General features: G+C 39.7%; 1 protein-coding gene across 1 annotated transcript in view; it reads left to right on the top strand.

Annotated features, from left to right (window-relative positions):
* Positions 1-15,699, top strand: part of LOC143298072 (diacylglycerol kinase zeta-like) — a 275,075-nt gene that overhangs the window by 220,858 nt on the left and 38,518 nt on the right. Inside the window, exon 26 of the mRNA XM_076610749.1 lies at positions 7,777-7,876. Coding sequence (XP_076466864.1) covers positions 7,777-7,876 — 100 coding nt within the window. The remainder of the gene's footprint in view (positions 1-7,776; positions 7,877-15,699) is intronic.

The following is a 15,699-nucleotide window of genomic DNA, read 5'->3' on the forward strand; positions in this document are numbered from 1 at the left end:
CTTATTTTTTGGTTATTGACTTACCTTTTAGTTATTTCTTTTATGTATGGACTTTCTTTTGTCGATAATTCTTGAGCGGTGACATCCTGCACAAATCAACAAACAATAAGGCAATTCTGACTCAGGATCATATGATGTTTTTACTTAAAACCAAGTTTTTCAACTGTTTTTTTTTTCTTCCATAAAACTTCTTAGCATCCACAAAACAATAGTCATAACTTGTGACTTTAGTTTGTTGTTGCTCACTTTAGTTGCTGTTGACCTTTTTCGCACATATCTAAACGGCCTTGGTGTCAAATCATTAGTTTTTATTTATTTATTTATTATTTTATTTTATTTTATTTTTTATTAGATCGAACTATCCCACTTTTGACACCATTAAAGTGCCGTAAGACCTACTGAAGTGTTAAGATAACCCTGGCCCACGTACAACTTTGGGAATATGAGAGATAATTCGCTTATATGATAGCAGCGTAGTGCAGGCAGTGACCGTTATTCTGTGTGCCGGCTCAGCTCAGTCCGCCGTGTACTGCGTGAGCGCCTCACGACCAGCTGTGTAGACTCTGAAGGTTCGTTGGCGTGACAGGGGAGGTTGCGGCTCACGCAGGTTGTTGGTGTGGACTAGAGTTGGTGTTCGGGGTGTCTGGTTGGTTTGTCGAAGAGCCTTGAGGCGTCTTGTTGTGGACAGTCAGCCGTTGATCTACAAGCGCCCCCTTGCAGTCCTGAGTGACCGCCCCTTGGGACTGCAGTCCCGAAGTGACTGACGTCTGCTACTGCGTATTTCACAACACAGGCTTCAGCCACGCGCGCACGACCCATAAGAGGAATGTATAAGAGTTGTCGAAGTAATTGCCCATAGGGTAGAACCAAGATGGTGTTCAACGGCAATGAATGTTACGCTAAACTTCCAACATCTAATGGTGTTACTGCGGAATGAATGATTTCTACAATCATCGCAAAATGGATGCAGTTTGTCCCCAATCCAGTTGGGAAGCAGGCGTCCTGGTCGACGAATAGAAGTGCAGGTTACATGTTCAAAGGACCTTTGAAGCAGAAGTCAGAAGAAGCGAAATGCTTCTACTTAATGCTGCGGGTCGGCGACAAAGGGGGAAGGTAAGTGGAGTGGAGAGTACAGGAGGAAGCATCAATGAGCAAATTAAGGCTCAGATTCAAGAATACTTTGAAGAGGAGAAAGAAAGGGACATGCGAAAGAACAATTTGGTCCTTTTCAATGTTGATGAAAATGATTTCACAGGGGGAAAAGAAAGGGAAACGGATGGGGCACTTATGAAGGAAGTGTGCCAAGAGATTTGCCCTGATGTGGCACCAAAACTAGCAGAATTTAAGGTCATGCGTCTGGGAAGAAAGCCTGAGAAAAATTCTGCCAGGAAGCCCAGACCAATCAAAATAAGTTTCCCTGATGTTAGTTCCAAAGAGATGGTCCATAACAAATCAAAATACCTCAGAAACAACGAGAAACAGTCTTTCCGCAAAATGGTTATTGTACCAGATAAGACCAAAAAACAAAGAGAAGGTGACAAGAAACTGTACATGGAGATGAAAAGGCAGAGGGAAGAGGAAGGACTGGATGTCATCATCAGAAATGGCAAAATCATTCCCAGACCCAAACCCGGCCAGGATGAAAATGACAGAGCTGGTAACACTGGGGTACCAAGCTCAGAGCACTGACTCAAGAATACCAAAAGAAATGCTGTAAATAATGTAAATAGTGCAAATAAAAAGATTTGAAAGTTACAAACAACAAGAGTAATGGTAATGTAAGGGGTGATAGTTACAGTCCTGAAGGTCTGAAGTTACGCTGATAGTATTGGAAACAAAAAACAAGAACTGAATGCCTTGGCTTGGGATTTAAATCCTGACATTACTGCAGTTACTGAACTGAAGCCAAAGACCCTGAGACCTGACTGTGGATGGGAACATGTAATTGGTGGATATGTTTTATATACTAATGAGGCTGGGCGGGGGGTAGGCTTGTTTGCAAAGACAAATCTGAATGTGGTATGTAATACACAGCTGGAAGAAGTCTTCAGTCCCTCTGTCTTCTGCTCCATTGCACTTGATAATGAGGAATTAAAAGTTGGAGTTGCATATAGATCTCCCAGTAGTTCATTAGAAGAAAATAAGAAATTAATTAAATGTGTATCACTGTTTTTTGAAGGCACAGGTAAGAAAGTGTTGATGGGTGATTTTAATTATCCAGATATCGATTGGGAACAAGAAGTGTGTATCAAACACATAGACCATCCTGCTTCAAAATTTCTGGAAGTATTGCAAGATAATTTTGTGGTACAGTTTCTTACGGAACCAACACATTTCCGTGGTAATCAAACAGCAAATATTTTGGATTTAGTTTTAGCAAACAGAGATGACTTGGTTTACAATGTTTTATATTATCCCCCTATAGGTAAAAGTCACCTCTCTAGTATTACTTTTGAAGTTGATATTGGTATTCCACTACCTGATAAGTCGAAAGGCATACGCTATTTTTATGTTAAAGGTGATTATGAGACAATGAGGCATGCATTGGATGACATAAATTGGAAAGAGACTTTGGAACTCAAATCTGTGGATGAGTGCTGGTCTTGCAGTACTGATAAATTGAAGGAATTACAAGATAAGTATGTGCCATCTAAAGAGTTTTGGACTGGAAACAAAAGTTACAAAAAGACTGTCCCACTTTCTGTTTTGGAAAAGATACGATTGAAAAGAAGGACCTTCAGATGGTATAAGAAGTACAGGACGATTGAAAATTATAATGCTTATGCATGTGCTCGGAATCAGGTTAAGAGGACATTACGAAAAGCTAACAAGGAAAAAAAGATGTCTATTGCAAAGAACATTAAAAGTGACCCAAAGAGACTGTTTAATTATATTGCATCACAAACTAAACCAAAGGAGATAATTCCGAACTTAAGCACACCTGGTGGAACTTTAACTAACAATGACAAAGAAAAGGCTGAGGTCCTAAATTTATTTTTCTCTAGTGTTTTCACAGTGGAAGATGTCACCAATATTCCTTCTTTTGAGTCAGAATGCAAGGCTTCAACAGGTTATGTTGAAGTTTCAGAAAAGATGATTAGTGACAAACTTTCACAGTTAAAGGTAAATAAAGCCATTGGTCCTGATGGAATACACCCTTATTTGCTAAAAGAATTTCATAATAGTTTAGCTATTCCCTTAAAGATTCTGTTTGTTAAGATTGTATCACATGGTAAGATCCCACAGGCATGGAAAGTAGCAGAAGTAAAATTAATATTTAAGAAAGGTAACAAACAAGACCCTGGAAACTATCGACCAGTAAGTTTGACATCGGTTGTATGTAAAGTTTTTGAAGGTTTTATACGTGATACATTTGATTGATAACGACTTACTGTCTGATTATCAGTTTGGCTTTACCAGTGGTAGATCCTGTGTGACTCAGTTGTTGAATACTGTACATGACTGGATGCAGTCACTTGAAAACAATAAACCAATGGATGCAATTTATCTGGACTTACAGAAGGCGTTCAATAAAGTTCCACATAATAGGTTAATTGTTAAATTGCAATGGTACGGTATTTGTGGTAAATTGTTGGAATGGATAAAAGACGTCTTATATGAGAGAACACGGTATGTATCAGTAGAGTCATCGTGTCCTGTTAAGGTGAGTAGTGGTGTTCCTCAAGGCAGTGTCTTGGGGCCCACACTCTTTGTATATTTTATAAATAACATGCCTGACATACTAGACTGTTTTGTGAAAATCTTTGCAGATGATACAAAGATATATGAGGAAGTAGATTCCGATGTTGGTAGATTGAAATTACAAGTTAGTATTGATAATTTAGTACACTGGACTGATAAATGGCAAATTAAATTTAATAGCAATAAATGTAAAGTTTTACACGTAGGCAGAAATAATCCACATTATAAGTATTATATGGATGGTACGGACTTGCAGCAGACTTCATCGGAGAGAGATCTTGGAGTCATTGTTGACTCTGGTCTCTCTTTTGATGTTCATGTTAATGAAACCATTAAAAAAAAGCCAATAGATTGACTGGAATGTTCGTTGGAAATATACAGTGTAAAAAAGACATAATGGTGTCATTATTTAAGTCATTAGTCAGGCCAGTCTTAGAATATGGGAATATTGTTTGGAATACAGGTTTAGTGAAACATATAGACAGTATTGAAAATGTTCAACGAAGATTTACTAAAAGAATCATTGGCTTTGCTGATATGGACTATGAAAATAGGTTGCAAGCACTTCAGTTACGTAGTTTAGAATGTAGAAGACTGTGTGGTGATTTAATAGCGATGTATAAAATGACACATGGATTATGTGATAGCAGAACTATAAACTCTTTGTTTACATTGAATGAGAACAGTGCCACAAGAAGCCATTCCTACAAACTATTAAAAGTTTCAGTAAAAACTTCCGGATTTGCACATTTCTTTACTAACAGAGTAACAAATGTTTGGAATAATTTGTCACAAGACGTTGTTTCCACAGGAACAGTGAATACATTTAAAAAATATTTTGATATTCATTTAAAAAATTTTAAATACAAAACTCATTTACATATTTATTGATTTTTCAAGCATTGCGCACTCAATGTTGAAAAATGCACCAGACATATGTGGAGACTCTGTTTTTCTTCCCCACTTCAAGCGGGCAAAAGGCCTTGTCAGGCCTGCACGCCTTGATATTGATGTTATGATATGATAGCCTAGAGGTAACGCGTCCGCCTTGGAAGCGAGAGAATCTGAGCGCGCTGGTTCGAATCACGGCTCAGCCGCCGATATTTTCTCCCCCTCCACTAGATCTTGAGTGGTGGTCTGGACGCTAGTCATTCGGATGAGACGATAAACCGAGGTCCCGTGTGCAGCAACAAAAGAACCCACGGCAACAAAAGGGTTGTTCCTGGCCAAATTCTGTAGAAAAATCCACTTTGATAGGAAAAACAAATAAAACTGCACGCAGGAAAAAATACAAACAAGAGAGGCAAGGCCTTCAAGACTCACTTGTGACATGCACTTACTACAACAATTGAATCAAAACACACAAAAAATCGATTACAAAACAAAAGTCATGTGCATCTCCCAACATAGAAAATATAGACCACACAAAGTTGTGTTGGATTTCACATTGTTTATTTTATTTATTTATTTATTTTTTTGTTCACTTTTTTTTCAAAATTATAGTCACAAAGGAAAAAAATCGTTTCTAACTCACACTTGCTTTTTTAAATATATATATATATATAAATATATATATATATATAAACACAACACTTTCATTTATCATATATCCATTATCCTCATGAATAAAGAATTTTATCTTGTAATCTCTGTCTGTCTCTTTCTCATACACATCTAATTCAGTGAATACATTCCACATTTGAATCTATTTTGTTACAGAACCTCTCTCTCTCACACACACACACACACACACGCACGCACACATGTGAGCACAACAAACAACTCTTTCATTTAATAAATATTTATGTATCCTCATGTATAAAGATTTTTTTTCTTGCTCTCTCTCTCTCTCTCTCTCTGTCTCTCTCTCTCTCTCATGTGTGTGTGTGTGTGTGAGCGAGTTTGAAGAAATTCAATATCAAAGTTCAAATTCACAAGACATGCCATAGTATTCAGATCTATATTAAATTGTATGATATGAAAAAATACTGATTCAACCCACACATGTTCTGATCTGGATTATAAAGATGATATCAAGTTGACTGGATCTGTTGTTCAGGATAGCTGTGTGTCGTTTTTGTAGTGCAGGCCCGGGGTAGTCTGCCGCTGATGCAGAAACTGAGACAGTGGGGAGTTGTCAGACTGGTCAGTTTTGAGGGTGGATGGCTAACTGACTTCATCAGTGGTTGCTGTCTATGCTGTTGTTGTTCTTTTTTCCCTTCTCTACCGCCTTCATGTGTTGTCGAACACAGTGTGTAACAAGCATCGTCTGCTACAAGCATGATGACATCAGTCTCGGGGTAAATGACGACCCATTTTGCCATCTAATTTTATTGTTTTAAAGTTGATATGGAAATTGAGTATTTTGTTAAACTAATAGCATGTAGAGCCAAGTACGAGTACTTCTAAACGTCGTATGAAGTGAAAAGGACTTAATTTTGAGAAAAGTCAAGACTGGACATTTATACTTTTCATCAAGGGTGTTAACTCTCATGATTTATTATTTTTAACTGTGAATTCCGACTGATTTTGTTGATGTTTTTATGGCAGTTTGGGGCATAATCCAGTAAGTGATGAGGCGTTCACAAATCTGTCTCTGAATAAATATTTAACGGAAACAAAATGTCGCCCTTCGATGTTGCGAGCACGCGCTTTGAATAATTATGTAGAAATATGTGTGCGCAATTGATTTTTGCCCATGACCTTCAGGGCTCAGACAATAGATCTATAAAGTCCACTTGCAGTATTGATTTTAGTATTTTCCGAAAAAGACCACTTGGGCGAATGAACATAGTGAAAGCCCTGAACACTAAGAGTAAAACACACAAGCTTTTTATGTATTGAGTATAATTTTCAAAATGTAATGTTTAAGATGAGAAAGATCAGTTTAAAGCAAATTAACCCCCCTAGCATTAATTACAGATTAATTTCCCCTTTTTACTATCTGCACCGAAGACTTGCAAAATAAATATAACTTCCATGCTTAGCAAAAGAAGTTCCTGTTTGAACAAAAAATGATAAAAAATGACTGCTCTTGTTGTTGTGTCAGAATATCAGATCAAAGTGCCAAGTTTAGAGAGAAAAAAAATATAACAGTAAATTCAGTTTGCATATAATTTGGCTTCTTTTTTTAATTTTTATTGTGCCCATCCCAGAGGTGCAGTATTGTTTTAAACAAGATGGCTGGAAAGAACTGAATTTTCCCAATTTTTATGCCATTGTGTCAACTGACAAAGGATTTGCAGAGAAAATGGCAATGTTTACCACGGACACACACACACACACACACACACACAGAGAGAGAGAGAGAGAGAGAGAGAGACAACCGAACACCGGGTTAAAACATAGACTCACTTTGTTTACACAAGTGGGTCAAAAATGGGTGGCACTGTAGTGTAGCGACGCGCTCTCCCTGGGGAGTGCAGCCCGAATTTCACACAGAGAAATCTGTTGTGTTAAAAAGAAATATCAATACAAATAAGTGCGTTGCAACTGACTGAAGAGGAACAAGAAAGGCTGCAGAACTTTTAAGATCGTTTCCAGGAATACGTGCAACCAAAGGCGATCCCTGTCTTCGCAAGGTGCAGATTTTAGTGTGAAGTGCAAGCAATGGATGAAACCTGTGAATTGTGACAGGACTGAAACAAAAACATGAAGGAGAGAAAGTGATGAAACAGACTTTGAGGCGGAAGACGAGCATGTATGCATACTTGGAATAGTGGACACAGAGTATAAACTGCCTTAACTCTGGATGGTTTGATGAACTGAGCGGCGGTGTGGTGCAGCTGTCCTGATCGCCATATTCTGACGTTACATACATACATGCATACAGTTACACACAAACACACACACACGGACGGTCGAAACCGTTAGTAGACTCATGTTGAATGTAAACACACACGTGAACAACACAGGTACAACTGTGTAAAGTCATCAAGATTGCCGACTGATGTTTCCGTCACTATGGGCCGTTTGCAGAAGTTCTTATAAGAGTTTGGAACTGTGTAAATAGTGAAAATGATAACACAATAACGCAGCTGTTATACCACTCTTCATCAGGCATACCTGTTTCAGGGGGCAGACAGCGCTTCACAAGGCAGCGTGGTATCAACGACGAACTATCTGTCACATGCTAGTAGCTGCTGGTGCCTCTCTCACTCGCCTGGATTTTGAGGTCAGTTCTTATTTGTTGTGAAGGTTCTTGTTCATCAATTTCAAATCAGTTTGAAATTACCTTTGGTTGTATTTGGGGGAGGGGGGAGAGATGGGGAATGAAGACTCTCAGTCTGTGTGCGTGTGCGTGCGTGTGTGTGTATGTGTGTGTTGGGAATCGTGTGCTTTTATGCGTTGTGTTAATATGCGTGTACATTTGTTTGTGGCTTTCATGTCTATGAGACTACAAATTATTGCATTTCATTTGTGCCTCTATATATGTGTGTGTGTGTGTGCGCGCGCGCGCGCGCGCGCATGTATGATTTTACTGAACGAGTCCCGTTTTCTTTCGTGTTTTTATTTCAATCTTTTGCCTTCTATTTATCTTTCACTGCACTGTACTTTAAAGTACTTACCTTTTATTACCATCGTCATCATTATTATTAATGTATTTGTATATCTATTTTGATAGATGTTTATTTTTATCATTATTATCATAATTATCATTATCATCACAGTCATTATTCTTTTACTTGTTATTTCAATTTTCTTCTTCTTTCTTTAAATTTCCATTGTTATTATTATCATTTTTATCATTTTCACGGCATGATTATCATCATTATCACTATCATTATTCTTTTATTTAGTTATTTCAACTATTTTTCTTCTTTTCTTTTTTTTCTATTTTCCCCTCGAGGTCTGACAAACTGCGTTGGGTTACGTTGCTGGTCAGACATCTGCTTTGCAGATGTGGTGTAGCATATATGGATTCGTCTGAACGCAGTGACGCCTCCTTCAGCAACTAAACTGGACTGAATTATTGACGAAAATATATAGGATACTGAACTGATTACAGCTGAATAAAACAAATCAAGTTGTAATTACAAGATGCATTTGATGTTTCTGTAGTTTTCCCCGCCCCCAGTTTCCTGAAATACTTTGGATGAGGATATGAAAAATAATTAAATGGGCACCTGCGCGTGCTGAGCTTGTATGGGAGAGGATTGGACTGACAATCAGGGAGGAAAGGTGTTTGGTCCAACTCTAAGTTGGTACGAATGGTTTGGACTTTGTTGAAAAAGAAAGAGGACACAGGGAAGTTAAGATGAAGTGTGAAGAGAAGGAAGAATAATCTTCTTTTCAGTGCCAGTAAGATTTGACGTGGAATAAAGAGATCTGGTGGATGCGATACTGGAAACTTGAGAGGCAAAAGTGTGTGTGTGTGTGTGTGTGTGTGTGTGTGTGTGTGTGTGTGTGTACAACTGCATGTCTAAAATCTAAAACAATAACAATAGCCTCCATTGCTGCAACCAGTCACTGCACAATGAAGTGCCTTCGTAAACACAAAATGAAAACCAAAATATGAAGCAAAAAGTCGAAAAAAACAAAACAACAACAACAAAAACAAAAAAAAACGAAGCATGCAGTTTCGCATGTTCCGCATGTCTCGCTTCGTTTTATTGCCCGCAATTTTAGAGGACCAATCAACTTCGAGACCACAGACCATGTGTCGCGCCCCTATAAGTCATGGAGCATTGAGCTCTTAACAGTCTGTTTTATTCAGCATTGTTTTGTTCTCTGTTTCAGTTTCAGGTTCTTAAGAAGGCGTCACTGCATTCGGATTTGTCGGCAGACTGATTAAAATGCGTATCCAGTGTCCGTGAAGGTCTGGGTTCGAATCCCTGTCTCGTTCTTTCACCCACGTTTGACTGGAAAATCAAACTGAGCGTCTAGTCATTGGGATGACACGATAATCCAAGGTCCCGTGTGCGGCACGCACTTTGCGCACTGAAAAAGAACCCACGGCAACATAAGTGTTGTCCTGTGGCAACATTTAGTAGGATAAATCCACACTGATAGGTACACAGATATGTATGCCTATGACTAAACGCGTTGAGTTTTGCTGTTCGTCAGGCATCTGCCTAGCAGATGTGGTGTAGCGTATATGGTTTCACGCCTCCTTGACAAACTGAAACTGTGTTGTACTCTGCAGCCACAGTATATCTTTTTTATTCTGTTAGCTGAGTAAGAATCTAGCACACACAAAAACTATTGGTTAATTTGTAAAGGAAAATATTTATCTTTTTTTTTCAGAACATGGAACAGAAAAGTATTGTATCATAATGATAACTGAACTCTTGGCATGCTCGACATTTTGATTGAAAAACAAAAGACTTCATTTCTTAAGAGCATTCTAAATAATAGAACCGTTTCTTTTGACAACTACAGCTTTGTTCCAAGTCCAAAACAATAAATAAGATATGAACTGGTTCGCAAACTGAACAGGATAGCAGAATTACTTTCGAATCAATAAGACCTGCACATCACATGAATCCCGCCACCCACGTCATGAAAGGAAGCACAGAAATATAAACTGAACATGATGACAGAGCCTTCATCAGGACATGTTATCTCCTTCAAAGCTCGCTGGACATGTTAAACAGGGGCCTTGGAAGACACGAACAGGAAAATCTAGCTGTGGACGAAACCAGCACTCCTCAGTGAACAGCACCCGACCATAATATTGATCTGTCAAAGTTTAAAACCTTTCATGTCTGCATCACGACTTTCCGAATGGTTAATGCATTGGACTTTCAATCTGAAGGTCCCGAGTACGAAGCTCGGTAACGGCATCTGGTGGGTAAAGGGTGGAGATTTTTCCGATATCCCATGTCAACATCTGTGCAGACCTGCTTGTGCCTGAACCCCCTTCGTGTGTATACTCAAGCAGAAGACCAAATATGCACGTTGAAGATCCTGTATTCCATTTCAGCGTTCGGTGGGTTATGGAAACAAGAACACATCCAGTATGCCCACCCCCGAAAACAAAGTATGGCTGCCTACATGGCGGGGTAAAAACGGATATACACGTAAAAACCCACTCATGTACATACGAGTGAACGTGGGATTTGCAGCCCACGAACGAAGAAGAAGAAGAAGATAGTTTTAAAACAACACCAACTCCAGCTACACATTTTTGGGCGTATTGAACATGATAATCTCTTTTGACAAGTCTTTTTCTGACTTGTTCAACGGATCGGACAGAAATTTTGGTCATGATGTCTTCTCCGTTACTTACGTCAGAGTAACCTGAGGTATGTACACTACTGAAATCACTGGACGAAATATCCTGGCCTCTTCGAAATTCTCTTAGCTATGTGTCTTCGGCACGAACGACAAAAATAACAACACGTTGTCTGATTCTGTGATAATATACTCTGCGTCTCTGAAAATTATTGGAGTTTTGCAGCCAACTGAAACTGACACCGAAAAGAAAAACCCTCTTCAAACACACATCCGTAGTTCGAGCTAAGTGTAACTGCAAGCCCAAAGTTATAGGGAAGATGTAAGAAGATCTGCTGATTTTGATGGTCAGTCGTGAATAATATGCAGTAAATAATCAGGCCTGTGTAAATTGTTCTCTGAATGATTTTGCAGCGTCCCTTACCTCCTTTCAATAATTAGGGGAACTGATGAAAATTTCAACACCTTAACCTGGAACTTGATTGATTAAACCAAAATTACGACACAGAAATGCATGAATAAGATTTCAGCAAATAAAGAACAAAAAATTCTTTAGGTTTCATAGATTTATTTTTCATTAACTTTAGAAACAAGAGATAAAACGGAATATTTTCGATTTTCAAAAAAACAACAACTGAATTTACCATCACGTGCAGCTGAATTTGAGCACACGTTCCATGAAATGTGAGCAAGTTTGCTAGATATACTTTCATGACTGTTATGCGCCCAAATTACCGACATTCCAAAATAAACAAATTAACGACAGAATAAAAACAGCCTGTAACATTTTGCTGTGTGCAGACACATAGATGCGTCCGGACCTAAGCGGTTGCCTGGACAAACGAAAAGTAAAATGAAAAAATATAAGAGAAAAAAAACACGTCTCAGTATGTCACGGAGACAAACCGCAAGACCTCTTCTTCGTTCGTGGGCTGCAACTCCCACGTTCACTCGTATGTAGGCTACACGAATGGGCTTTTACGTGTATGACCGTTTTTACTCCGCTATGTTGGCAGCCATACTCCGTTTTCGGAGGTGTGCATGCTATATATGTTCTTGTTTCCATAACCCACCGAACGCTGACATAGATTACAGGATCTTTAACTTGCGTATTTGATCTTCTGCTTGCGTATATACACGAAGGGGGTTCAGGCACAAGCAGGTCTGCACAGATGTTGTTCTGGGAGATCGGAAAAATCTCCACCCTTTACCCACCGGGCGCCGTTACCGAGATTCGAATCCCGAATTCTCAAATTGAAAGTCCAACGCTTTAACCACTCGGCTGTTGCGCCCGTCAAACCGCACGACAGCTTTTCTTGTAATTTCATCTGTCATGTAATATCCTGTACACGCAAAGGCATACAAACACACTTACATGCAAACATGAGCATCCTGCCCAAGTTACCAACAGTCGATGTGCCCAAGTTAGTGTAATTGTTCTTATTCTGTGTTTCGTCGTACTACGCACCTGGTTCCATAGATTGATGATAGCTTCCTTTTTTGGTGGGTAAAGAGATGTTCATCAATTTTAAGTTGTGCAGCGAAGGCTTCAACTATTCTGAGGACTATTTCACTTAAGAGAAGATGAAATTCGTGAAAAATGTGATTAAAGTACTTACCGCCAAAGATTCGACTGGAAGTTTCTGACGTGGATCTTGATGCGCATTCAGAATCATAACATTATCATCTCAGTAGAGAACTTAAGTGTGGCGAAATCTGTGATGCATACATATTACAAGCAAAGCGGTGAAATGTGGCATACAACATCTATCACAAAATCACACTCAACTCAGTCATAGCAAAGCAAGTCCGTTAAAAGAAAAACCCATTAACTTCGCACTATTTAAAACACACATACACGTGCGTGCGCGCACACCCGCCCGTATGCACGCACCCATGCACCCTTATTGTATATGCACATGCACAACATATCAAACAAAAGCGGTGGTGAAGTCAATATTAATTAATACTAATCTGTAAAACACACAACCAAATTTAAAACAAACAAGGAATAGGAGCATCAATTACAGGTGTAAAAACTCTGGTTGTTCGAAAGTGTGGTTCAATTCCAAGAAAGAGGGGAGCAGACAGGGGATAATAATAATAATAATAATAATAATGGATACTTATATAGCACACTATCCATAAATCTGCTCTAGGTGCATTACAAAAACGCTTTTGTTAACATAAAACATTACATCAATGTTACATACACACACCAAAATGTGACTACACACACACACACACACACACACACACACACACACACACACTGCATACATACATTTTAACATACAGGTGTATCTAACAGCTACCCTAACACATACGCACACACAGGCAGGCACAAACTTACATAAACACACGCACACACAATACACATTCATATGCATGCATGTAGTTATGTACACATACATAATTATGTCTACACACATAGTCAAGCACAGGTAACGCAAAGGAAGTGGACCTGCCACAATTGAACTTATTGCTGAGGGAAAAGGTGAGTTTTGAGACGAAATTTAAAAGATGCGAGGGAATCAGAATGACGGAGGTTATCGGGGAGCTTGTTCCACGTCTTTGGCGATCGAAAAGAAAACGATCTGTGTCCATTGGTCTTACTTCTAACGTGAGGTATCCTGAGAAGTCGAGTATCAGAGGAAGAACGGAGCTGGTGAGACGGGGTATAGATATGGAGGAGTTCAGAAAGATACTTGGGGCCAGATCTGTTGACTGCAGAAAAGGTTTGAGTGGATAGCTTATAGTCTATTCGATCAGAAACAGGGAACCAGTGGAGAGACTGAAGGAGAGGAGAAACATGGTCGAATTAAGCTCTGCAAATGAGTCTGGCAGCGTTATTCTGAATTCGTTGGAGTCTAATAGATATTTGGGAAGGCCGGCCAAAAGAGAGTTGCAGTAATCCAATCTTGAGAGAACCAAAGAGCATACAAGTGTCTTGGTTGCATTGGTTGAGAGATAGTGGCGGATAGAGCTGATTCTACGCAGTTCCAAACAGGCAACTTTACAGATATTCGAAATGTGCTGTTGGAAGGAAAGAGACTGGTCTAGGATTACACCAAGACTGCGAACAGAGGGAGAAAATGAAACAGGTGTGCTTTTGATCAGAACAGAGTCAGGAAAGGAAGGATGTTGACGAAACTTCTTTGGACAGGTTATCACAAATTCAGTCTTATCATCATTTAGCTGCAGCTTGTTGAGAGTCATTCAGTCCTTTAGGCCAGCAATGCACTCCTGTGTTTGAGTCACCAGTGCATCAAATTCAGCTATGGAAGCCGACTGACAAAGTTGTGTGTCATCAGCAAAGTTCTCATGCGACATCGCATGATGACTGATAACATCCGACACAGGAGCCGCATACAGCACGAAAAGAACAGGACCTAGGACGGACCCCTGTGGGACACCATATCGTAAGGCAGATACTTTAGAGTATCTACCATTTACAAATACTTTCTGTGTACGATCTGACAGGTAAGACGTGATCCATGCTAGTGCAGTGTCACGAATACCAAAGGAAGTTTTAAGTCTGTTCAAGAGGATAGAGTGGTCGATAGCGTCAAAAGCTGCTGACAAATCTAAGAGAACGAGAACAGATACCTTATCCTCATCAAATCCCGAAAGCAAATCATTCACTATTCTAAGAAGGGCCGTTTCGCAACTATGACCACGTCTATAAGCTGACTGGTGGGAATTAAGTAAACCGTTCTGTTCCAGATGAGCTAAGAGCTGAGGCAATATGATCTTCTCTAGCAATTTTGATAAAAATGACAGATTAGAGACAGGTCGATAATTTTTCAAACAATTATGATCCAAAGATGGTTTCTTGATGAGTGGACGTACAACAGCAGATTTGAAGCTTTCAGGGAAACAACCAGACAGTAAAGAAGAATTGATTACATGAGTAATACGTGGCAGTAGAACATCAATACATTCAACCAACAAAGAAGACGGGCAGGATCAAACTCACAGGATTTCGGACAATCGCTCAGACACACTTTCTTCACAAAATCTTCAGTAACCGGTTGGAAACAATGTAAAACAGGACAACTGTACACGCGTTCTTTAACGGATGAAGAAGGAGACACAACAGAGTCAAGCTTCTCACGAATGCATGATATTTTGCCGGTGAAGAAGTCAGAAAACTTTTGAGGGAGTTCCTGCACCGAAAATATTGTAGGGAGAGGAGTGTTTTTCATTTTACCTAGTAGATTGTTCGTAACGTTGAAAAGCTGTTTGGCTGTGGTGCATGCAAGGATTTTAGAAGAGTAGAACTTTGACTTTGTCCAGTCAACAATATTTGTTACACTATTCCTGGCTGTCTGAAAAATGTCCCAATTGACGGTTAAACTAGTGGCACGCCAGTGCCTCTCAGCTCTCCTTCTCTCCCGCTTGGTCTCCAACAGTTCTGGTCCCACGGTGTTGTATCAAGGCGACGGGGGACGATTGGAGATCAGGCGCCGAGTCGACGGGGCGTGCCCGTCGAGTACAGCGTGTAGGACAGTGGATAGCTGGTCAGCAGTCGGCTCAAAAGGGATATCAGTCAGCAGGTCAGCTTTAAATAAGTCTAAGTCAATTGAGGTCAGTGTGCGCACCTCCCTATTGTTCGTCAGAAAACCGGAAGTCAGTGAAAAGTTCAGCCCCTTCACCTTCTTCTGTTGTGTAGTCACAATCAACACGTTGATTATTTTGCCACATTTTTTTTTTTTTTTTGGGGGGGGGGGGGGGTCCGCAGACCGGTTGCTCGGGGGGGAAAAAAAATTTACTCCAATCACATTCACACTCTCCCTCCTGCCCACTAACTGGATCAGA

Source organism: Babylonia areolata, chromosome 23, assembly GCF_041734735.1.
Source record: "Babylonia areolata isolate BAREFJ2019XMU chromosome 23, ASM4173473v1, whole genome shotgun sequence".
Lineage (NCBI taxonomy): Eukaryota > Metazoa > Mollusca > Gastropoda > Neogastropoda > Buccinidae > Babylonia > Babylonia areolata.